This window comes from Trematomus bernacchii, unplaced genomic scaffold (assembly GCF_902827165.1).
Source record: "Trematomus bernacchii unplaced genomic scaffold, fTreBer1.1, whole genome shotgun sequence".
NCBI classification, from domain to species: Eukaryota; Metazoa; Chordata; class Actinopteri; order Perciformes; family Nototheniidae; genus Trematomus; species Trematomus bernacchii.
The window spans coordinates 7,288,892-7,314,975 of NW_022987477.1; the positions used below are offsets into that span (position 1 = coordinate 7,288,892).

Consider the following 26,084-nt stretch of genomic DNA (forward strand, 5'->3'; position numbering starts at 1 on the left):
CCGTTGTGGCGCTCTGGTTGTGACATCGTGCGGAGTGCTTTCTAAAGCCTTGTATGAAGAATGCCTCCACAAACACAAGACTGTTTTCACTGGAGATGAGAGGCCCACTGACAGGATACAGAACTCACTCTCTATTGCTTTACAGTGTGCCATGTGCAGCGGCCACTCCAGCAGAAACGTTAGCTTTACAGTATATGGTGGCTGCTTCAACAACTGATTTCGTAATAAACGGAAGAAATGTAGAAGAAAAGTGATACAGTGTGGACAATATTTGTATTAATGCTAATCATAATCTCCGTGAGTTCAAGCCAACAAACTTTAGCTTATAGAAAAAAGGCATTTTTATAACCTTCATGTTATTTTGCTGAAGTAATAGGTTGCATTGTTTGCTCCAGTAAATGGCGGCACAAGCATATTTTCCTTCTTCTCAAAAATCAGGGAAAGTGTCTGATCAAACAAAGGCTCTACGCTTTAGCATGGGAAAAACATGAATAAAGTGGAGAACAGGGGAAACCTACACCGCATAACTGGGCCACCAGTGCAACAAAGCTGCCTGCAATATCCATTGTCTCACTCCTCACTGCCCCACTTGCCCTGACACAAGTGGCTCACGAACAAATGCAAAGTCAAAATAAATAAACAATCTATTAAGCAGGGGGCTGTGGGGAAAACGCTCAAGATTTCTATTGTTGGGAATGCTTTATTTGCCCCTTATCTACTGGGTAGCGAGCGCAAAAGAAGCATCGTGTAAGCATTACGATTACATCGTTTGGGTTTGTTACCCAGGAATGTAAGATGCACTCAGCTCATTCTGCTGTGCAACACACAGGGTCCCTCACCAGCCCTCCAAAGCATCTCAAGTGGAGGGGTCTGAGGGAGCAAGACTCATGCAAGGATAATCGTATTAGCTCCGCTGAAAGCTACTGATGGGCTGTGTTGTTGCACTGTTTGTCCTTGACAAAATACAAACACCCCTCATTCGCAAGCAAGCTTTCCCTATTCAAATATTGAGCAGTGCATAGTGATAGCAGTCCAGATCTGAAGGAATGCAATTAAGATGCTGCACCTTAGGTGTAAAGATACATTAAAGACAGGTATATTTTGTAATGCAGAAAAAACATAAACTATGAATTACATTTTTCCCTGCAGCATTTATAAAATGATTTACTGATTCAAATCATGAATAAATAATTTCAAAAGAAGTATCAACCATACGTTTTTAAAACCTAGTGTAGCAGTAAAAAGGTGGACTCATTGTAGGATGACATGGAAACATGTAAATGACACAGTCACATGTCACAGTTTACAAAAGGGTGAGAAGGCCTAGCGCTAAACCAGTTTGCATTGCATATCAGGGATTTGATATGTGTGTGTGGCGGGGTGTGACTAATTCCTGCTAAATGGCCCTTACTTGAGGGGCTGGTCCCCGTCGGCTGTAGGCCATACTTAGTGCCATCTGGGCACAATGTTAAGTTTCACTGGTGAATGGGAGCCACAACCACCAAATCCCCAATCCCCCCCTTCCCCTTTGCCTTCCAGGGCCAAGGGCAAGCCCTAAGTGCAGCGTTAAACACAGCATGGAAACCTAAGTATGTGGTTTCCTCTGAGAGCCATTGAGTTCGGGAACACCTCCTCAGTCGGGATTTTGAACCCAAGACAGGTCCTCCAACCACCAGCAAGCACTTCCACTGTCTCCTTCAGGGGCCTCATCCCCTCACTGACCTTATCCAATGCAAACACATGCAGCCTGAGCCAGCGTATTCTGTTTTATTGCTAGATTCAGCTAATCTTGCTATAGGGCTCCGACTCCTCCTCCCCCTTTGCCCCTCAGTGTTTTAGTTATTCCAGCTGTGCAGGAGCCCTTAATGTTGTTGGCATAGCTGCGAAATGTGCAAAAACACACATTGTACACACAGGAAAACATGTGCAGGCATGCAGGGGCACAGAGAGGTGCACACACACATGCATGCACACAATCATGAACACACATACACACATGCTCCTCCCTTGCTCCATTCATTTTCTCCCCCTCTTATCCCACTTTTGCTCACAATCTCCCTCAATCGTCTCCATCTCCCATCTCTCCCCTCCCCTCTAACTCGCTGCGCTGCGGTGCGTTTGTGCCGTGTTGATAAGCCTAAGATAGCAGATCTCGGTGGTCGCTGATGTAATGATGATGAATGCTGTGGCGCTGCCAGTCTCCCCCCTCGGGGGGCCCTCGACACTGAACAGTCGCCCTAATGAAATGAACACAAATACAGTACCCCGTCTGTGAGGGGGGGTTGCCAAATCTAAGAAGACACTTCAAGAGTTTGTATAAAAATGTCCCTCAGTTTCTGAGTGTGTGTGCGTGTGTGCCATGCATTTGCAAATGTGATCCTAATGACAGAATGCAGTGCAGATGGAAGTACACCTTAAGCAGTTTCATAGAATTAAGCTTGTGAAGATGGAGCCTTTAAATAACAAAAGGCAGTGATTTCTGATAGGGTTAGCAGTCATTTAAGCTTGCATGAAGAAAGAAAAAAAGAAACTGATTTTTTTTCTATCAAAGGCAAAAGTTTATTTTAGTGTTTCACTTTGATGTGTACAATTTGCAGTTGACTTTCAACTCAGTGCCTTTGTCACAAAGGCGTATAATTTATGTTAAATTGATTTGCTTAATGTGCTTATAAAATAAGAATGTTTTTTCTGGGGGAACAGTCTGAATTGTGGTATTTTAAACCTGTTTAATCGCCTCCCTTTCTGTGAGGAAGGATTACAGTTTAGCACAAATACAGATACACCCTCTTTCTCGCTTCTCTAATTGGGTGTAGGACAGCCATTTCATGGGAAAGACATTAATATGAAATTAACATTTATTTTGAGTCACAACAGCAACCAATACCTCGTTGTAATTCTTTTGTGTCAGGCCTCTGTGACACACAACTCATGCAGGTACTCTCGATAAAGATGCTAATTTCCCTGCTGTGTACATTAGTGGCTCTTTAGTGGAGGTGCTTAAAGAAAATGACATTCAGACTAGGGTCTCTGTACTCAAATTAGTTACTCAAGGACAAACACAGGAAAATGATGTTGATTGATACAAACGAAGACTGAAGGAAGTGTTTTTGCAAAGTTATAGAGTGTTTTCGAAGTTGGAGAGGGGCAAAAATGAGCAACACGAAAGGCGTAAGGAAAGACAGGAACATCTGCAGGATTGGGTGTGGGCGTACAGGTCAGAGGGATTATGGGTGAAAAGGTCCTGCTTTTAATTGCTGCTTTGGAACTGTGGCCTGCCTAGTGGAACACAAAAGACCGGTCGGACACGCTTCAGTGGCTCGGACTTGTGAGTATTTGCCCGACCAGAGGAATGCCTCCCTTTCTCTTCACCTCCCCTACAAACCCCGATCCTGACCCTCATATTCACTGCACTTTCGGCTCTTTCAACCTCACCTGGGGGCGACAGGAAGACACACACATACATGTATGATCACTCTACACGCAAAGCATGTTGGGAGCTGTTCAGTAAGGGCGGTAAAGTAGGTTCCCTCCCAGTTCTTTTTTCCCCATTCACTGCTTTTGCTCAAGTTCAGTCATTAGAGTGATGTAATGACAGTTTCGAAGAGGGAGACCAAAAAGTTTCGTTTGATCACGCTCTTGTTTCAGTTTCTGCTGATGAAAGTGAATGAGTGGCACCTATGATCTGTTATAGTGGTAGGAACTCACAATTGCATGAGCAGACGTACATGCGCCGCACATATTCCGACGATTAACTCATACTGAGAAGAAATGAAAGCATTCCCTCTATCAAACATATGCAGCAGTGATTTGAGATGATATCTGTGCAAGTAGGACAAAAATGTCTTTGGTTGTGGATGACGGCTACACATGTATTCATGTGGGAGTGATTAGAGGACGAGCTCTTGTTTAATTCTGTTTTGATTGGTAAGGGAGTAATTGCATTGTGTTTTTTTCCCCTTCTCTTTTTTTGTAAGCCAGCAATTGCTTACAGATGTTGTTGTCGGGTCAGAATGGATGACAGACTCTGGTTTTTTAGGGGGTTGGGAAAAAAAACAAACAAAGCTCACAGTGTTTGTCTGAAGTTTACTCCCCTCACCACTTCCCCCTCGCTTTCCCTCCTTGGGGAGTTGGTAAAAAAATCCCCCCCCCACCTCCCTTCTCTTGTACTTTCAGCAGCACTCCTCTGTTTGCATGATAGCTTACTTTACTGCCGGCCTGTGTATCCATGCATGTTTATAGGCTGGAGGACAATTAAATAGTACAGTTGGGTAATTAACTAGTGTTTATTGGAAAGGAAAATGTTAGTCAGACTAAATATTTCCACTAATTATGCATGATTTATGGAGTCTAAGTAAAGGCCTTGTATTGCACCAAAATGAAGCTGTCCTGTACTTTGTGTAAATGAGTGGTTTCGGTGTATCACTGTGTTGTCTCCATAATCAGAGACCTCCATGACCTAGATTGAGTTGAGTTTGTAGACAGCCTCTGAGGTGCTGAACTGAGCAGCATGTCTGCTAGACTGTTGGCTGAACCCCTTCTAAACCCACAGACAGTATTAACTTGAACCACCTTTATTCTTTGAAAGAAAAATTGCCCGGCACCATGATATTCCCAAAAGGGCCTTCAAACAAGCCTTGTTTTTTCAGGATTGTGAATGTTTCTCTCTCTGTGGTATCCCCTTAAGGTTTCTGCTTTCTCTCTGGAAAGACTGCTATAGCAGGATTATCAGTATAACCACAAGCTGCCTTTACTTCTATTCTAAGATATAAAACCTAGTCAGGATGTCCTGCCTTTCTATGTTTATATAGGTTTTTTTCTGACAGGAAGTCAAAAGTTTAGTGTGACACAGTTAAAATAAGGTAAGCGAAATTGTGTTTATTTGGATATTTAACCACGGTTAGTGGAGGAGGAGATCTGACTCCCGACAAGCACATCAGAGCCCAGCAGGTTTGAGTTAAAATAAATCAGGGTGAGCTGGTGGATTGACCCGTGGTCTGCTTTGGGCATCATGAAAAGAGAGGACTGGATCTGAAGATTTTCTCACAAGGTCCTCAGTGTTGAAGTCTCTATTGAAGCTTCTTTTGTTGAAATGTTTAACTTTAGTCAAGCAAGACAAACTTGATTCTTAAACTTAATGCACCAATCGGTTTGCTTATAAAACAGATTATGTATTTTCCTTTAACATAATTTTCTTCTCCAACCAGTTATCCCGTCTCCATGAGGTGCTGAGGAATGAGCAATCGCCATGGAAACCCAGTCCCAGGCCAGTTCAGCAGCTGAAAAGAAGAAGAGGGTGGAGACCATTGTGGCGACCAAGGGCTCATCAGCGCGCAATGACATCAGCGAGAAGGCGGTGGCCTCCAGCACCACCTCAAACGGTACGTGTCACCTCTAACTGCACACTCAGCCGCTCTGGTTAATGTACATATCATTTTGGTCTTTGGAATACACCCACTCTTGGAGAGGCTGGACCATTGATCAGCTTACCAGTTGAGTAATGGGAACGTAATGGAGCCAAAAAGCATGAGTGAATGTGATGATTATAGGGGATTGAGCACATATAAATTCGATCACTTCACAGGCGATCTTCAGGTGTTTCTTCACCTGAAAAAGTTTAAAAAATAAACAATGTATAATACACCTTCTAAACTTAAAAACCCAGCAACACCGTCATATTAAGTAAGTATTTTTAGTAAGGGTTTTGCTGGTAATTTTTTTAAACATTTTTTCATCTGAATTAACCTTGTAGGTAGTAACATGCCATTATAAGTTTAATCTATTTGTATCTGAATGTTGATTTAAGTCACAATGGCTTGCAGTAATTAATTGTCAGGCATGTTCCGATGTTTTCTAAACATCTGTGAACTAGAGACAGATGATATCTGCCGTACTCATCCACTAAAAAACATCAGTGTATCCTTGTTAATTACACAACATTGATTCGTTTAAATTGTGTACAATGCTTTTGTGTTTTTAACCTTCGATTCAGAGAAACAAATAGTTTTTTCGGAGTTTAGGATGGCCGAAGACACTACACTACCCATAATCCTCAGCTATCGTTTGGGACTACAACATCCGCTTTGCTTGACAAACCCTGTGATTAGTCCTCAAGCTCTGTGATTGGATGTTGGAGTGGCAGTGCGCCAAGGTTACGCCGAGCGTCAAACAGCTCTTTGAAATGGAATGAAACCACGGCAGACTATCCAAAACTGGACTCGAACGGGTCCAGCCCCACCCCCCACCCCCCAGAACTACACATGCTGGCTAATTGTGTTTCGCAACATGTTCTATGGCACGTCTCTACTGGGAATTGTAGTTTTAAAAGACGTTTTCGTATTTCCCATAATTAGAAGTTGCCAGTATTAAAATGTGTACATCCCTGGAGGTTTAGGGGATGAGAAACACATTGGTGTTATCACATATAAAACATATAATTAATAAATGGGTGAAAATTGCTTGTGTCCATAATGGGCAGCATTAATATACCCACATGACAGCTAAGGTCAGAAGAGCTTTATTTAACAGCTGGTCTTATGTCTGTGACCCCTCCTGTTGTTCATTGATAAGCCTGAAACATGCACTTGTCAAGGTTCAGAGGCAAATTTTGCAAATATGGCAGTAGCCATCGATCATCTTGAGATAAGATATACTTTATTGATCCCAAGTTGGGAAATATTTTTGTTACACCAGCATGTACAACATGCAATTTATTGTTACTTTGTAATTCTACTCCACTACAATTCAGAGGTTAACCTGGTATTTTTACTCCACTACATTTATTTTTAGTTACTTTGCAGATTCTGATTAATGATGTGAAATATATACAACCCTTAAAGCAGACTTTAGTTACACCTGAGTCAAATTCAGGGAAGGTGATTGTCAAGTGCCAAAATAAACTATGCAATATATTAGAGGTTAAGTACTTTGTCAGACTTAATATTTATCTGTGGATACCCCCAAAGTTCTTTTCTTATTCAAAAGAAGACCTTAAAGTATTCTTTAATGTTTAAATAAAGCCTTATTAGTTTGTCTGTTTTGCACATCCTCCTATTAATATCTTTGGACTCCCTGCACTACAGTATCTTCTATATTTCTATCATTGACCTTCTACTTTCCCCCTATTTTGTATATAGGCTATTCTTAATATTTAAATTGTTTCATCAAATATAACATATTCAAAAAAATAGTGGAGCCTCGCAGATGGGGGTGCTGCAGCCCCCTCAGCATCCCCACCTTCTCGCGTCCATTCGCGATGTCTCGCTGTCTCGCAGACCCCACGCAGCAAGCAGGAAATGAACCCAGCTCACACTCACAACATCCCGCCAACACGGCACCCAGACCCCACGCAACATTCTCATCTGTTTGTCATTACTGGTGTCATTTTCTGGTTGCTAACGCCATTGTAACACATAATCACTGATGTTCCGCTGTAACGGTGGTGATCTCATCAGAACAGAGTGGGCGAGCTGACCAATCAGAGCACAGTGGGCTCTTAGGGAGGGGGGGGGCAGGAGCTCCAACAAGCCGTTTAGGACAGAGAGTGAATACACATACTATACAGAGATGCTGTATGAGAAACCAATGTAAATCTATTCTAGTATACCTCAACAATGGAATTATGATCAGTAGAAATGGCCATGACATGGGACCTTTAATGGTAAGATATTGAAATTCTGATTCCATAGATGTGTCTCCCATCACCCAAAATCCCTGACTATTCTCTCAACTCAGTATATTCTTTAATTCAAAGAAAATCAGTAATATCTTTAAAAACTACAACTCCTTTTCTATCAGCTGTGCACCGTTATGGTGTAAATACAGCCTATCTACCAATTGGATCAAATATAAAAGTCAGCCGAATTACTATTGATACTGCAAGGAGACGTATTGTGTGAAGAGAAATTGAAGATGTTTAATTGCTGATATATTTATGATCCACGTCACATATTCAGTTTTGGCGGCATTTCTTCCAGTTTGTCCAAAGGTCTTCAAATCAGGGCTCTATAAATAAAGAACTACGGCAGATGTGTAATATTTAATGCAGCCGAACCGTGTATTACAATGCCGTTATGTGATGACTTTCAAAGATAAAAAGCAAGCACACTCGGAATAAAGTATTATTATTTCTTTTTAAATTATGTTTTCGGATTTCACATCGCATAAACACCATATCCCAACGTGCATTGCGGCTAAAACATCCAATCACCGAGCTTCAACGATAGCTGAGGATTATGGGTAGTTCGATCAAAACCTCTGAAAAAAGAAATGTGTCTCTCAGAATCGAAAACTTATGGGAAAAACACAAAAGCAGTGACAATTTAAACCAATTAATGTCGTGTAATTAACAAGGATAAACTGATGTGTTTTAGTGGATGAGTACGGCAGATATCACTGTAAAATCGTTTGACAGTGAGGGGAATACGGTTTTATTATGAAAACTTCGAGACCGGAAATACTGTTTTCACCCCGTGAGGGTTGACGCTAACCTTACATGGACGCTGCCGTCAATAGAAATGAATAGGGGGAAAGACGTAGTATATACACGTTCTCCTGGCGAGACCTCAAATCATCTTCGTAATATCTATCAAACTATAGATCCTACAGATCCACTGGACGTGGATTCTAAAAGTACAATATACACTTCTCGCTAGAAATCCAATCAAAAAGCATTTTAACGGCCAAACTATCCTACAATTTAGGATTTTCCAGAGAGGGTTATTTGTGAATATACGACCCACCGGAGCGTTTGCAGTCAACGGGAGCACTAGAGGTCGAAAACTTTAAAACGTGATTATAGGTCGTAATAAGGGCTTGAACAATCGACCTATTTGGTCGTATGAGTTGGAGGACTTTATTTGGGGCCACAGACCCTACATGGGGACTGAAGAACGTTTGTGTACCTATGTTCCATTACTTTAAGTTGAAACTGACGGCTCTCAAAAATCTAAAATAACTATTTGGCACCTAGAGAGCGCAGATTTTCGCCCAAGCCGTTGGTCCGAGCACATGCTTCTTGAATGGTCCCAATTCCATAGGTTCATTTTCCCACTTTGTTGTGTTGCTTTCAGTCTTATCGTGGAAACAACATGGTCACTTAGATTTTTCATATTTCTTATTGCTCGTAGCATTTATAAGACACACTTAAAGCTGTTTCAGAGATTTTTCCCAACTTTGAGTTGTGTTCCCCACATTTTTGCGGACCTTTCCAACTCCAAATGAATAAAACATTGTTTATGTATTAGCTTTGTGATTTGGATCCGCTCCAAAATGTAATGGGTGAGAGACAAACAGAGAAAACAAATAAACAGACAAGCTGAAAACATTACCTCCATAACAGAGTAATGATCTAGACGTGCATGAACCCTTGCACATGTTACTTATGTTTACTTTCCCCCTATTCTTGTGGTGAGTCACATTCAATTCTCGCTGGTAGCAAAACTCTGGCATGTTTACATAGCAATGTCTTCAACACATGCTATTAAAAGCTGTGTGGAGCTTACAGTTCATCAAGCCTGCCTCCATTTAGCCTTTCATTCTTAATTCAGATGCTGGAATGAGGAATATTAGATGCAATATTTTTTTTTGGTTTGGCTAGAAAGCCTCGGAGCACCAAGCTGAAGTCATAACAAAACCAGAGTTGAGATCACCGCGGCTTAAGCTGCAGCTGTGCTCATTAGCAGTGAGAGGATTTGGAGGTTTTTGGGTATGGAGGTTTGGCACTAGTATCCGGAGCTGGTAAGGGGAGTTTACCCCATCCCCCTTCAACTATGCTGACGTCAAATGGGATCATCCCAAGTGTGAAGAGGAGACAAACAGTGCAGGAAAGGGTAAATAAGTTGCTGTGACTTGCTCCCCATATGGGAGTTATCACAGGAAGTGGGTAAGGTAATGCATCTGTAAGCGTCTTGGGAAAACTCTCACTCTTACTCATTCCCAGATGGCCAGCACACTTTTATTAATTAAAGGGACAGCGAGGGAAAAAAAGAAGTTTGTTGTGGAAAAAGCATGGATGTAATTTGGCACTGTGATTGTGGATTTTTCTTCGTAATGTGCTGGTAATTACAGGTTTGAACAGCATAAGGTTTGTCTCCTGAGCCACGTCAGAAGAGAAAGTTGCACTCCCTTGAATACAGTAGTCTCATAATTCACTTGACGAAGGGAGGGATGATACTGATCTGCGGAGAAAGGTCCCTTTTAGATCCCAATCTCTCTCTTGGAATCAGACGATAGCTTACACATTCTTTGTGTTGTTATAATTACAGCACATTCCCAAGTCGCCCCTAGAACTCATAACCTCTTATCAGGTGTAACCCTACACTCGCTTCAACTTTAACCCCCGTAGCCCCTGCCCCACCGCTCCATGCAAACAAAAGGTAATTGTGAGCAGCTGTGGAACCCCAGTGACTGGTTCTTCTTAGGAAGACCCGGGCGAAATATTTCCCCAGTCAAGCAGAGGAGCGGCCCCTGATCTCAGCACGTAGGAAACCCTGTGCTTCACCAGGCAACAGCATGCTGTAATAAGTTGTGAAAAGTTGAATAAAGTAGGGATGGCAGGTGGAGTGGTGGATATTTATTTTCCAAAGCAATCTTTCCTATGTGATTGGGCTCAGTTTTGATCAGATTTGAAGCTGGTGTTCGGATTAGCAAACTGCGCTTTTGTCTGGAAACAGATTACGCTCGAAAACTTTCCCTAAACTTCCACTACAGACTTCTCTTCCTCAACTCTGCCTTCCTCTCTTGGCCCTAGTATGTAAGTGTTGTCTAAGTTGAGCAGGCCCAGAGTAATTATTGAGTCCTAGTAGAGCGTTCCCACATGGTTGGCTAAATGGTGGCTTCATCCTGTGTGCCATTCATCTTTGTGCCCCCTCCTCTTGCACTGACAGCTCAAAAGAGCCGACTGTGCCACAACAATGCTGTGATTGGTGCTCTTTAGGAGGGGTTCGGGGGGCTGCTCTCCCCTCCCACCCTCATCATTCGGCAGGCAGGTGGACCACAAAGTCCCCTGATTCTTTTGTTGGGTCCCAGGCTAAAAAAAAAAAGAAGATGTCCATGCTCCCTGGCTGAATAAATCCTGTCGTCATGGGATAATTTGCTAATAAAAAAAAGGAGAAAAAACAGGGTGGGGGCTAAAGGATTGGTTAAAGGGGAAAAGACAGGGAAAAAGTTTTAAGGTATGAGTGCTGCTGATTTCAGGAAAGAGAGAGTTAACGGGACGTAATAGGATGAGAAGAGAAAAATTGGAAACAGAACAACAGAACACAGACTCTGTTAAGCAGGTTATGAAGTGTTGGGACCTTTTAATGGGCATGCTTAAAAGGGCAAGAGCAAGGGTCTCAGAGGCAAACAAGTTAAGCCTTAAAGGGCAACAAATGATAGGCTTTCGTGTAGGTTAGAGAGAAATCCCTAAGCAAACAGAGAGCGTGACTAAAGTGTTGAGAGAAGAAAAAGAAGTGCTGTGAAAAAAAATCCTGATGGGAAGAGAAGGGAGAATGATAAAGAGAGAGAGGAGGGGAGATGAGGCCACCTTCTTTTTAGGCAGCCATTTAAATGATCAACAGTAAATAGAGGGGAATGTCATCTGACAGAAATAAAGTTCCCGTTAACAGCGGGGATGGAAAGTAATTTACAGATACGCTGTCCCCGCCGTCTTTGTGCCTCCCAGATAAGGTTTCATTTCAGAAACGGATAGGAGACATTTTCACTTACGGGCCCCCATTCTGGGACACCTGTGATAACAGCTTGTGGACCCCTAATTGAAAATGGGTTTCAAAATGGATTTTCACTTTTCTTCCTCCCTCCTCGCCCCTCGCCATCCCCTCCCTCCCTCATGACTAAACCCCCACCCCCGTCAACACCCCGCTCCATCCCTTTTTTCCTTGGCGTTCCCCTGTCGTTGGCAGAGGGAGGCAATTTCAGAAGGACAGGGAGGGAGGGAGGGAGGCTTGGGGGAAATGGAGCATTGGGAGCGGATCATCCCTCAGCCCGTGTCACAGCTATGACAGCCGCGTGATCCGTCTTATTAATGAAATCATTGATCACTTGATGGGACTCATAATCAACTGTTTCTCCACTGTGTCCTGCCTCATCCCCTCCTCCTCCCCCCTCCTCATGCTGCCACCTCTGCTTTCCACTCTTTATCCCCGTTTTATCCCCCTAGAAAACAAATATTCCAGTTGATTTTGTGTAACTGAAGACAAAAATGATTAGCAAAATGAACAGGAACACGCAGACACTGGCTGACAATACAAGTGATTTAGTTTGTTCATCTTCAGGATTTAAATATTACAAATAATGCAGGAAATATATCTGTTTTAGAAGAAGAAAAAAGTAGTTATTTGAAGGAAAACACTTTGTGCATCCCTGCTGCTAAAAGGTGATCTCTGTCATCTGTATTTGTGCTGTATGTATTTCATGGGGACCAGTGGAGGAAGCAGGGGCCCCTCTGTGTTACCCTACTCTGGGCTCTGCCTGTGGGGGCTAATGAGAGAGGACTGATGGAGGGATAAAGGACCTCATGGGAGCTCTGGCTGGCCCACGGGTCAAACAGCACAATGGAGGAGGCGTTATAGAGCCTGACACACAACCCCTCACAGGAAAACTGGCTTTTAGTGTCAAAAGACCTCTGTATGGTACATAAATAATACATAAAATATATAAAAACCTATTATATAAGCAGAAATGAAAAATACTTGTTTATCCACAGCATTTTCATGATTGCACATCATGGAGTTTTAGAGAAACACAAATGGAATATAAAATCTACCTGTAGATTTGGGTTTGTAAAGTCACACTGGCCCATGTGCACATTGTGGATCTGCTTTGCCTTCACTGTTGAGCCATAGCCATTTCATGGACCTCTGCACTGAAGGCAATTTCCTACAGCAGCAGGGGGACAGGCTTTGGCAGAGCCACCTCACAGGGGCCTGAGGCGCAGGATTAGCTTAGCCTCGCTACTACTCAGGGCGGAGGGGAACCTCAGCTGCCCGGCCCAGGCCTGCCCAGCCTGGCCTCCCTAGTCTGGCACACTTCTGCATGCTCAAATCTGCCTGCTGGAGCTCCACAGCTCCCTCACTGCTGGAAGATGAATATAAGCCACTGCCTGAAGACTTTTGCACGCTGTGAAGATGCCTCCAGAATTTAGCTGTAGTGGAATTGCATCTTTGGTTTTTTGGTCAGTGATCCTCCAACTTGTTTGCCACTGGTGGATGTAGCAAGACATATGGCTTGGACCTTGAACATTTGCCCTCGAAGTAAATTCTAATGTTCACTTCTAACAAGGAGGATATCTTTTGCAATTTTTTGGTTTGTCTGTTTGTCAGCAGGATTAAGGAAAAACTACTCGCCCAAATTTGATGAAACTTGGTGGAAGTATGAAGCATGGGCAGTAAAAGAGCCCATTACGTTTTTAGCACATCTGAATAGACATATTACATTCATATGGAATTGGCCTTGGTGAAAGCGCTCTCCAGGTACTCCTCTAGATACAATTTGGGTCATGCTTTTGCAAGTCAAAGTTGAAAATGGTATCTAGTCTGTAAACTGTGATGGACTCATGGGAGTGTATTACATATTTGTTTATGATTGTGTCCCATTCCCGGATTGTGGCAATTAACTTAAAGAGTACATTGGGATTATTACAGATAGAGATGACCAATAAAATCTGACCCATGCCAATTTAATTTTCCTTACGTTTGACTATATTGATACTATTCAAGCAATCTCAATTTGACATCTCAGTCATAGATCTATAATTCTAATACGTTGTGATAGTTCATGCTGACCATCACAATGGCTCCTTTGGTGAACCTGAGATAATTTTCACTGACACGCTGAGAGCCAGAATAGCCTTGGAGTCAGAGGTCATACGGGTCAGAGAACAGTCTCTGAGCTAACCAGCGGCCTCACAAAGACAAATCAGCCTGCCCTGTGTGAGAGGATCGGGGGGTACATGGAAAAGCCCGGCCCTGCGGCATCCCAGCAGCACTGCGGCCCTGTTGGATCTCACTCCTCTCTGAGAGGGAGGCGCAGGGGAGACCAAGGGCCCCATAAACTCATAAACCCATAAAGTGGGGAAACAGTAGTTGATTATTCTACCATTCTGTCCATTTGTCGGTAGGCATCAGTGGCCTCCCTCCTGCCAGGAGGAACAAAGCGGGGGTGTCCTGACCCTGCCAGGAGGATTTATTGTGGTGTGTTCTTTCCGCGTCCTCTCTGTTTTGTTCACCCGCTCACGCCTCCTTACCACAGTTGGATTCTTGTTGAATGGAAAGAAGAAGCAACTAGTGGGGTTGCCACCAGGGTTGGAGTTTATATAAAAGAAGGACACGTCCTACTATTGAGCTGATCTTTTGCTTTCTGTATCTCAACACAAGATGATTCATCTTAAATGAATGTAAATAATCTATGTTAGCTTCTTTGTGTGGTGTAACTTTAAGACCCAAACAATTATGCATTATTAGTCTACATAATGTACATTACGTGTAACATAATAAGGAAAGGTACCATAAAGCCTTTTTGTGTGCCTTCCCCCTCGTAAATGTCTCTCTTAGTTGGCATGGTGGCAGCTGTTAAATGATAAATCACTATTTACATTTTAAAGAAGTTACGAAGGTCAATAAAAACATTTCTGTCATTAGTTTCAGAGACACAGCATATGAACTTACTGTCCTAAGATCACATGAATACGTTTTTGGTGCGAGTCCAGTTGCGAAAAACATGCAGAATCTGAATGTAGCAGAATTTTGGTCTGAGGCCTAAACTGATTTGTTCCTGGAAATGGCTGGTGTATTTCAGGTCACTTTCAGATCACTGCTCAAAACTCACTGGATTGAATCAAGACATGCTTTCAGGCCCTCTACTCCATAATCTCTCTCCCCTGACCTCTACACCCTCTGGGCCTTGACTCTCACCCTTCTCCCTTCTCCCTGCCCCCCCCCCACCCCTTTCCCCGCCCCGACTCTCTCCCTCGCAGTGTGAAAGAGGAGATAGGATCAAAGGCCATAAACCATGGCAGTGATTTCTGGTGATTGATTAGAAGCAGAGGTTGAGAAGCAACGGCTCTCTTCCCTCCATTCTTCCCACCCTCCGGTGCTGCGTACGCATTTCTCCCAGGGCTCTCGTAAATAGCTCCGGCTTTAAGTGTGAAAAGACTTGCCACGATTGGCCAACTCAGCCCAGAAACACTTCCGCGCTCGGGCGGCCAGGCCAGTTTTTCTGCCTCTTCCTCCTGGATGGCAGGAGGGTGTCAGTTGATAAGAACCATTTGTAGTCTTGCTTGGATCTGGGGAGGGACAGTGTAATCCCCTCGCCCTGGTCTGTTCGCAGAGCTGGAGGAAAGAGCAGAGGAGAGGAGGAGGAATTGATTTTCAGAGAGAGGGCATGCGGAGAATTGAACTCAGATGTGTAGCAGAGACAGGGTTTGAAAGAAACATTCTACTTGCGGGGAAACAAATGTCTGTAGCTTAGAGCAGAGGGGCCATGCAATTTGAACTTGAGCAAGTCCTTCTAATGTTAATCAATTGCATAGCTGTCTTTCACCATTCCCTCCCTGCCTCCTCCTTCTCCTCCCTCTGTCCTGAGCACAACTCAGCCTGGAGGACTCTTGACAAGCGAGTGGTCCCGTAAAGGCATTTTAATAGGCCATGTCCATTCAGAGGCATTGAGATTAATACTTGAACCTAATCTCCCACATGCATGCTTTTGCAGCTAGACACAAATACACATGCACCTCTCTCTGTCTCTCTTACCCTGCCTGATCTCACCTGGAGCTGTGAGTCTAATGATGTTCGGAGTGTGGGCCTCGCAGCGACAGCTCCAGTCCCGCGGAGACGTGTCTCATGTCAGACTTTGCGCCAGACAGACTCCAATAAGGAAAGGGGGGCGCCGGTGGGGTGGGGTGTGTGTTCTTCAACGCAGCTGGAGCGAAGCCAAAACTAAAAGTGCAATTCTCTGAAGGTTTTGTTTTTCCTCTGTGGTATTTACGAAGTGATTGAGCACATTTTTGAGTGTCATGGAGTATCTCATTACGCTCTTAAAAGCTTTTTATCCATCGACATGCTTTAAGATATGTACACATGCGTTGCATACTGTGGATACTCAGTAATGTGTGCATGCAGACACATAATCTCTCATTTTCTCTCACTTTCCTCAACGGCACCAAGCTGTACACACACACACACACTTGCAGCTGGAGGATGGGCTGCCCTTATTAACTGTTTGGCGACCTCATGACTTCATCTTCGGTGCTGTCAAAGGCGGCCCACATTATGTCTCTGTGCGGCTCAATGGGCTCTTTGTTCTGGCTTGGCTCTGGAGCAGCTCAGCATGGGGCTGCGTAAGTCCGACAGTCCCACTGCGGCTCTGGAGAGGGAGGCAGAGAAGGATGGATGGAGGGAGGTAGTGGATGGAAGAGAGGGAGGGAATGTGCGGGAAAGGGATGAGGGGAGATTGAGGAGATTTCCGAAAGACATGGGAATTGGGAGAATGAGGGATGATATCTGGAAACCAGGAGTGAGTAACAAGAGATTAGTGGGAATAAAGTGCCAATGAGATACAGAAGGTGGGATGAAGTGAGGAAAAGGAAGGGTAATGACGGATGGAGAGGGAAGGGAATACATGCTACAGGTGAATCCTAGCTTAAACAGTCTTTTACTATGATGATTTTAAACACAGTTTCCCCTCCCATCCTACTGATTCAATTTGAACACCAGATTATGAAGGCAATGTGTCATCTGAGCCACACAGGCCATCCTCGTGTGGAATGTGGGATTAATGGCAAAGTAATGCAGAGATTAGAGAAGGAGGCGAGAGTGGAGCGGGGAAAGGAGGATTGGTATGGCGGGAGTGACAGGAGAGGTCATACATGAGGAGAGCTCATTACTGAGAGGGGAAAGCAAAAGACCGAAAGAGACCTATGGAGTAAGGAAGGTAAGGATTCTTTAGGAAGCGACATAGTATGTGGGCATGTGCTAAAAGAGCAACGTTCACTTTTGCAGACTAAATAAAAAAGGCATGGGACCATTATGTGGCGGTATCCATCTAAAGCTTGGGTACAATTTGAGAAACAAGCAAGAGTGGGCTCAAAGTGAACAAAAAGGGTAACATCGGCCCCCTCCCCAAAACAAGTGGTGCAGGAAACAGAACCATGCTTAACCAGTGGATATTTTAATATCACCAATGTGTCTTTTGTACTTATGCACAGTCCACCTTTTAATACAAATACAAATAAATCACTTTTTCATGCTTATCCAAAGCTTAGAATTATGGACTCCTCAAATAACTACTCTCTTTATCACATGTCGGCTTAGTGAATGAGTTGAGCTTTGGCTTATCTGACCTGTGACATACAATGATTGCTGCAGCCAATAGGCCATAATATTCAAACATAGTGCTTTCCCCCTGAATTGTTCTCTTTATTGCACCACAGACCCACTTATCTGATCACATAGAAAACATGGGCCCTTTTCCTTTCCCCTTCCATCCTCCAGCCCCTTCCCAGCAGACAGTGGTTAAGTCTGTTTGGCCAACACAGCAGATCCTCTAATCTGCAGAGCTTTCCCTGCCTGCTGCAGACTCTGTAATGAAGGGGTCCAGGTCTCACCTGTATTTAAAGGGGGAAAAGGGTGAATTACACCCTGTTTATTAAGCGGGCCCTCCCATTCATATCACACGCTGGGGGCGGGCGAGGGTCAGGTCTGGGATTTTGCAGCCAACCGTCAGCTGTAATGATGATAGGATGTTTGGGAGTCAAACGCTGATTGAAAGGTTCATAAAGAGTTCTTTGTGGGGGGATTTGGCACCTTTTAGGTCTTGTTGAAAAAACGGTGGAAAAATGAACTAATGTTATTTAAGATAATTAATGTGTCAAGCTGTAAAGGCAGAATGTAGATTTAATTAGCATTTTTTTCTTTCTTTTTTAGCACTAGATGACTTAACGTATGTGCAGAACAGCCCCTCATTGTGGGAGCAGAGTGAATGAGTCAGTTGAGTTGTGTTATTTTTATGGCATTTGGCTTGTAGTTTGGAATTCTGATTGTCATGCTCTCTGGTAAAAAGACCTTATGTCCAAATGTGACGGGTTAGAAACTATAAGCATAACCAGCTGCTGCATCAGAGGCCCATGCATGCTGTTCATTTAACCCAGATCCGTCACACTCATGTGTAGCCCCTGATTCAACCTGTAATGTAGACATTCAGCAGAAGGCATTAGACTGAGACTAATGTAGGGTTATGGATGCAAATTAATTTCCAGCACCTCTCTCCCAGTGATATGTCAAAGGTTACCTGCTGTATTAGAATATATTTGTCTGGGGTCAAATACGAATACAGGTTTCAATGGATGACATCTTTACCAGCTATTATAACATATCGTTCTGTGCCAACACTAAGCCGATTTTGGACCGCAATATTCAGGCATTTGTGACAGATGTAAATTAAGATTGCAATTTGATCGGTGTGAAAATGGCTGAATCTGAGAAAGGAAACCCATAAAGTAAGCCTGGTTGGGAGTGTGTTACAGTACATGTAAGACACCAATACAGCACATCAAAGCTATTCGTTGCAAAAGGAAATAAGAAGAGTGATAACTTTGTATAGTAAGAGTAAGACCTTTATGAAAATGACCTGGAAATGGACCATAGTCTAAAGTGTTGTTCAAACATGGTTCTTTTGCCGAGCTGCATAGCAGGTGCGAGAATAGATGAGCAGCAACAGAGCAGGCAGGGAATTAGACGGACAGATCTGAACATCCACAGGCCTAATCACCACAGAAGAGAGAGGGAGCGGGTCCACTCTGGACTTAGACGTTCACCAGTCATTGATAAAGTGCTTAGCAGCGGGAAAATTAATGAATCCGGCCCGACTGGGAGAGGGGGTTTTTGGGTTGAAGGGGAGGGAGAGGAAGGGGAGGACGAGGAGGGATGGTGTGTGGGGGGGTAATCCTGTTCCAGCTAAATGGCTGATCCCTCTCATTCCTTAGATATCAAATGTCAAGAGTTAAATTAGCCTGCTAGCCTCAGATAGGAGTTAACATGCTTTTAAACAGGGCGGGGCTCTGTGATTCCTGCCCCCTATGGGATGGCGGGCAGGTGCCTTTGAAGTGTCTAATTATCCAGCTCCTGGTAAGTGCAGGCTAACATGTCTTAATGGGGGCCTCTATGCCTCAATGCAGTGCACAGTTATGCAATTAAACACATGCACCAGAATGTGTGAATGCACATTTTTACACAAGAAAAAACACATTTGACATACAAGAATATTTAGGGAGCAAACACGCCATGGCCCTAAAGTTTGAACTTTTAAAAGTTAAGTGAAAGAACTCTATGATCTTATACTGCAAGGTGGGAAACATCCACAGTGGCATTTTGGATCGAATTTGATATGCTTGAAATTACTGTATTCTTTTTTCTATTTTCGCCAAACTGTTGGCTCTGGGTTTCTTTGCTTTGGCTGGATATCCATTTCTCTTGGCGAGCCGTTCCTAATCTGAGTGCCACAGACTTGGTCCGGATCACTCTAGTGTCAGAAGTGGGATTCCAATGCTGAGGCCCAGTGGAAAGCTGGCCCACATTGGTCTGGTGGGCATTGTGCCCAGATCCACCCTAAAAGTCCCACTATCCCAAATGGACATAGTTCTGCCCTAGCACACAATCATTTGAATATTGTTAGAGAGGACAGTATACATAACTAACAGGTTAGGGCTGATCACAGCTCTCTCATGACAATTTGAAGCAATGCTTATCCAGTCTGTAAGCCAATCAGAGCATTAAATGGCCTTTTTTTTCCGCTTTGAAGCCTTGATCAAATGCATCTCTTGGTGTTTGACTCCTCAAAGAATGCAGGCCAAGGTGCCCTTTGAGTGAAAAACCTTAAAAGCCATAACTATCCATGATCAAAAACGCATCAGCGTGCATTTTAGAGTCAGGGCTTTATACTCTCTCACTGCAATGCTCATTGCTCCCTCACAATGTGGCCCTGATGAAATGGTAGTGGGGTTTCGGGCTGCTCTATGGTGGGCCTGTGCCCCTAATGGGTGAATACGGGGTAGCTAGGGGCAGGCGGAGGCTTGGCATGATACAACCCCGCTGTGAGGCTGATTTGAGGTGAGCGCAGGGAAGAAGGAAGGCGCCAAGCAGGCTTTGATTTGCCCCTCCCCAGCCCCGGGGCCTGGAGGCTGGTTGGTGTGAGATGCTGAGCTCTGGGTGCGTCCCAGTGGACCCCTGGCGGCGGAGAGAACAGGCTGGAACTGCGGGCTGTGGAGCAGGGGGTTGGGACGTAGGCTGCCGAGAGCCAAATTGAGATGTGGGAGTCGTCGAATTTGCCTAGATGAATATTGAAGAGGGCATTTGCGGGCGCTGTGTGGGAAATCAGCTGCTGACAATAGACTGCTAACCAGGAGAGGGAACATCCTGACCTGCCCATGCCTCTCTCTGCAATTCATCCAAACATCAGTCACAAGCTGATAGCTAAATAATGTACCACCACGGATTCACTCTGCAGAGACAGAATCAAACATTAGCGCAAACTTAAAGGGAGAGAACTTTATGTATGATGAAGTTCTCCGGAGTTCTGTCAAATACTTGAACTGGGGATTGCAAACTACCCTGCCCACAGTTACCAGGGTACTGACCTGATTCTGCCTTCTGACATTTGAAATATTTGTATGTCAAGAAGTTTATCGAATGTCACTCTGTTTAGGCAGACACAGGAAGCTCCATTAGGACTTGGTAACCTTCATATAATGCCGAACTGAACTCTGTTGTGGGAAGGTACCAAGCTCCTTGTGGCACTGAGGCTCTCCGCCCAAAAGTTGATCAGAAAAATACCTCACACAATTGCAGTAATCCCCCATGCTCTTGTTGTGTTGGGTTGCTGGAGTTTGAGCATTCTCTCTTTCCCTCGTCTTTCAGCCTGCGCTAATCGTGAATGATTCCCTCTGTCTATAGCGCCAATGCCAGGCCCGGTGAATCAGGTACATAAGCCTAAGCCGCTTGGAGAGGTGCTCTTATTAAACTGTAGCCAGCTGCTGGAATTTTTCTTCCCCCTCTCATTGTTAATTGGGGAGTCTTGAGTCCTTCCCTGGAGTCGATTTGCAAGAGAAAGAAAAAAAGGAGCAAGAGATTATTGCACAGGAGGAGAGGAGCTTTGAAGAAGTGTTTTGTGATTTCACTGTATATCCTTCACTCCTCTCCTCCTTGTTCGCTCTCCATGTGCTCCCCAGCCAAAACCTGTTTGTGCCACTGACAACAGGGCTTTGAGAAGTTCCAAGGTGGAACACAGCATATGTCTGGCTTTGGCTCAGAGGTACAGCAACACCTCCTCTGATGTTTAGGCTTTTAGGAATGGCTGCAATGGGGGAAAGAGTTGCAATGGCTCTTTGTGCACCCCTGAAACTTACATGTGCCAGTTTTCTAGAGACTCAGATTCACTGAGTGCAGGCCGGAGGGCAGTTCAGATGCTTGAGAGTCAAGGACAGTTGGCATGTGAAGAGACAGCAATCCTTGTTTTTAACCTCAGCCTCTTCAAAATACCTTCAAAAACAACAAGCAACCAGGGTTTTGTTTCACTTCTCATGTCTTTGAATAGACTGGGCACCCTTAAGTTAAGCCCCCCTTGCCAGAGCCCAACTCTTAGAGGAAATGGCCCCACTCCATATCTCATTATCTCTTTTAACATTTCATTTTGTCATTGCATCCAGGCTCTCTTTTATGCCGCCATATTAAAGGCCATGCTTAGGGTTTTCTCTGAAGGTATTCGCACCACAGTTTTACAATAGAGACCCCAGACAAGGGGGAAAAGGGAAAAACCTGGGCTTTAGGATTTAATGAGTGGCTTGCTGGGGGTGAAAAAAGGATAGAAAGCAAGTGAGGGAGAGCAAGGGAGAGTGCATTTGTAGAGGTTTAGAGAGAGAGAGAGAGAGAGAGAGGAGAAAGAGTAGTATGGGAGGAAGAATGCAGGAATGGAGCACAAGGTACCATAATAGTGGGAGAGAAAGCTCCTGAAATACTAGAGCTGGGGCGTGTGCTCTGATCAGGACGGCAGTGAGCACAATTACCTTCTTTTCAAATCCTTCAGTGACACTGCGGGAGGAAGGAGGACTTTGAAACTTGAAAGGCAGGAGCCTGCTTTCAACCTCAAACGCGAGCAGGAAAGGGCTCTGAAATTTGTTCAGTGCTCCCCATCCACCATTAGCTTGTTTCTTCCTCTCGCCTCCAGGCATTTAAGCGCTTTTTGAAAAGATGTTAAGAAATTCAATCACCATAGAGAGAGAGCGGGATAGTTCTTTTTTCAGTTTTTTTGAGAGGCATGCTTTCCTCTGGTCCACAGAGGACCGGCCTGCTGCTTTTGTATTGGGCTGAATAGACCTGCAAACTGGTGGTGGACTGGATGCGGCAACCATGGGAAAAGAGAAGAAAAGAGGAATGGAAAATGAGGGGGGGGGGGAAAGGGAAAGGGTCTTTTGGGCCGATGGTCAGAGTTGGAGAAGTGTTGCATGGGTGAACTTTTCAAAGTTGCGTGTGTTTACCTGTGTTTGCTCTGTCTTCATTAGCCCCTTTTTGACAAGCCTGACATGCTGTAAGAGTAGAACAAGTTTCCACCTAGAGGTAGAGAAAATAAACCTTCAGATGTTCCGTTTCCTTCTACCGGTCCAAGGGGTCGAGGGGGTCGATTGACCCTTGGACTGCTGACTGTTTGTTTAACCATTTAAGGTTCTATACATTCAAGTAATAAAGCTCTTTAAGGTGGTTTATGGTCGAATGATGAACCCCCTCTGTGGGCTGGAGGGGGATGGTGGGACTGTGACACTGCTGTGATTGAACTATTAGTCGCTTGACCTCCCTTGCAGGAGAGAGACACATCTAAATAGCACTGGGGGTCACTGGAGAAGGTGAAGAAAGAAAGGTGGAACAACAGGGAAGACATATTGAAATAGAGAATAAATAGAATGCATACCGTAAAGGCGTCTTGAGCAGTTTTTCATGAGTTTTGCAGAAGATGATAAAGGCCAATTGTAGTGCACAGTGGCCTAACTGCTATTTACAGCCCAGTGATGAATCGTTTTACAAAACATTAAATATATGTGAGCGAGCTTCTGGATATGAACAACATTTTTACTGCCCTTCAATGTCAATTTCCAATCATCTAGTTACAAAAGAATGGAAGCCTGTGCTACACACATCGACAGGCTCGAACCTTAGCAGTGCTTGCTCCCAGCATACTTTACAATCTCGACCTCTTCCAATCCAAGTCAGGAGATGAACCGAATTCTGAAATCCCTTTATGTTAATATTGCGCTTTGCAAGAGCAGACCTATTAATCCAGCTTTAACCGTATAAGTGCCATTATTCCCTTAATAAGATCACTGGCTGTGCAGTATAGGATTAAATACTTATATCATAACTGACACTGTCATTTCCTAAGGATGAGAGTGGCTTGCCTCTCTGGCTGTCAGTTCCGCGTTAAGAATCCTTGAATCTGCTGCCAGTGCTGCGCTAAGGCAAGGCTAGGCCGAACGCCGGTAATGGATGTGGGAGAGTGAGGGGAATAAAAGAGGGACCTGTGGGTTGCTCCTTCTGCTCACTCTTCTTCGCCTCTCTCAATCTCATTCTGTCTTCCTGCTTCTATCTCTTAACCTCCCCCTTTCTGATGGCTTCTCTTCTTCTGTGAAGTGGTGCAGTCGGCCCTCTTCAGTGCTTATGGTAGTGCTCTTTAATCTGGCAATCTCCTCTGTTGTTAATTGGCAGTTGGATTCTGTTGGGTTGCAGTGCATAGTGGGGGAGCCCTAATACAGAACCTCTGGCACAGACACAACGGCATATTGCCAGATTCTTAGTGAGCGCGATGAACCCAGGAAGGAACATTTGATTAAACTAATGAAAACCATCTCCTTCAATGGTGGATTGCATGTAACCGGGGCTAAACATTGAGGCCATTCAAAGAAGCAAATGAAAAATGAGTCAGGGCCTAAACAGAGAGCAGACCTCTCCTGATTTGACAGCATTTGGTAAAGCGCCTTGATCTGCACATGAAACCTCAAAGGTAAAAAGCATTCAAGCCATTTTTAGCCATCATTATTGTGTTCTATGCTCTGCCAGTTTCTGAGTAAGTCTATATTGTACTACAGAAAAGGTTAATACCAGGTCAGGAGGCTAGCTGATCTTTATACATGTCAGTTCATAGGTCAGGCCAAGGGTCAGGGGTCATGCCTTTCTGGTGACGCTCAGCCCTTGAACTTAAGTCCACATTTATCCTCTTTACCCAGCATGCCAGGAATCTTTCTCCTGAGACCCTACTCCTCCTAATTTCACCCTTAGAGTAAGACAGATTTCGTTTTGAGAACTGAGAGAGTGGGGAGAAGGAGAAAACAGGAGAATAAAGGAGGGTGGGGTTGATAAAACCCATGACGCTGGTTAATGGGCAGCTTGGAATGCAGACAGGAAGCCTGCGTAGCCTCCTCCATGGGAATCCATTTCTTTATGGAAAGATTAAACAAAGCTGAATTTGAGAACAGAGTTTTAAAAAAACTGTGCGAAAAAAATTGCTTGGGATTTTTTCATCCATGGTGTCCATTTGCCCATACATGTACTCCCTCTGACTCTGAACTCCCACATCTGGTAGAACCAGGCAGAATTACACCCATAATGCCCTGTAGGATTTTCGTGTACAAAGCTGATCTCCAGCCCCCCCACCCCGTGCTTTCTACGTGAATTGACTTTCTCACGATGGGTATGGGTGTTCAGAACGTGAATGTGTATGAACCAGGGAGAGAGAGAGAGAGATTCTCATATATTTGTCCAACTTTTAATATCTTTCTCACAGCTAGTTGTTCTCTCCTTTTTTTAATATCAGATTCTTCTTTTTCTTTCTCTTTACCCTTTGCAGAGGACGAGCATTCAGGCCCGCATTACCACCGTGAGAGACGCAATGCCATCAGCTCCCACGCACCGAGAGGGGGGGGCCACGACAGGACCATCAGCGAGGAGCCCTCCACCTCCACAGAAGAACGCCCCTCCCTGCTCAAGAAGGAGCTGCATGGGTCCCTGCCCCACCTGACTGACCATGGCCTTCCGTACCGAGGCACTCTGTTCACCATGGACCCCCGCAACGGCTACCTAGACCCACACTATCGTAAGTCACAAAATACTTGTTAAGTAAAGAAACAACAAAGCTCAAGGACATGTGTGCAGCACCCCAAAGCATCAAGGCCAAGTTAGTCTCTTTACTGTAGGTGAGAGGCAGGACTGCCAGTTGCTTGATTTAGTCTGACAGATTAGCCTCTCTTGAGCTCACTCTTGCCCACATACACACACACTTTGCGAACACATGCACGCACACTTGTCTTGTTTTGTGCCTGGGAAGTTAGTATGGGGAACGGCCAGCGTAGGTTCTTAATTCCCTCATTAGGAGCCTGTCTGAACACAGTACTCTGCTTTCCTTCATCAACACACACTTCAAAGCCCCAAAGCAGCGCCGCGTCAAACCTCACCACCCCCTACTCTGCCTCTTTCTCTCTCTCTGGGACTCAGAGACTGTGTGAGAGAAAGGCAGTGAACAGATGGAGAGAGAGAGAGAGAGAGAGAGAGACAGAAAGAGAGACTAATAGAGATGGAGCCTGAGAGATTGTGGTGTAGGGAAAGCTGTGGCTTGAGTGAGATACCAGGATAAAGATAATTTTCAAAAAAAGGTGGGATAACAGTAGGAGTTAGATGAAAGTGAAGCTGTGTGTGTATGTGGAAAAAGAGAACAGGAGATAGATGATTGGGGAGTAAGAGGCTGATTAGGAGGTTAATTCAGCGACCACTGTAGCCAGGACTTAGCCTGCAGACAAGGATTTGATGTGATAGCTTGTTTAGTTTGGTTAAATTGGCTCTGAATTGGGGCAGACAGAGTGAGACGGAGCGATTTTAATCCAGTGGCAGTAATGAAAATTGCAGTGGACCCCAACCGTATACTGTAACTCTATTTATTCAGCCACTTCATTAGCTACTGCTCCCTCGTGCTTGGTTGCCCGAGAGTCACCAAGGTGCCTCTTTAAGGGAAAGGTTACTCCAAACCAGGCAATGGTGCTGTGGACAGGGCCCTCGAGG

The 26,084-nt window shown here is 44.4% G+C and overlaps 1 protein-coding gene across 2 annotated transcripts in view; it reads left to right on the forward strand.

Annotated features, from left to right (window-relative positions):
* Positions 1 to 26,084, forward strand: part of gli3 (GLI family zinc finger 3) — a 90,242-nt gene that overhangs the window by 11,398 nt on the left and 52,760 nt on the right. For both annotated transcript variants that reach the window (XM_034150270.1, XM_034150272.1), the window contains exons 2-3: positions 5,205 to 5,378; positions 24,880 to 25,125. In XM_034150270.1, coding sequence (XP_034006161.1) covers positions 5,246 to 5,378; positions 24,880 to 25,125 — 379 coding nt within the window. In that variant the 5' untranslated portion in view covers positions 5,205 to 5,245. The remainder of the gene's footprint in view (positions 1 to 5,204; positions 5,379 to 24,879; positions 25,126 to 26,084) is intronic.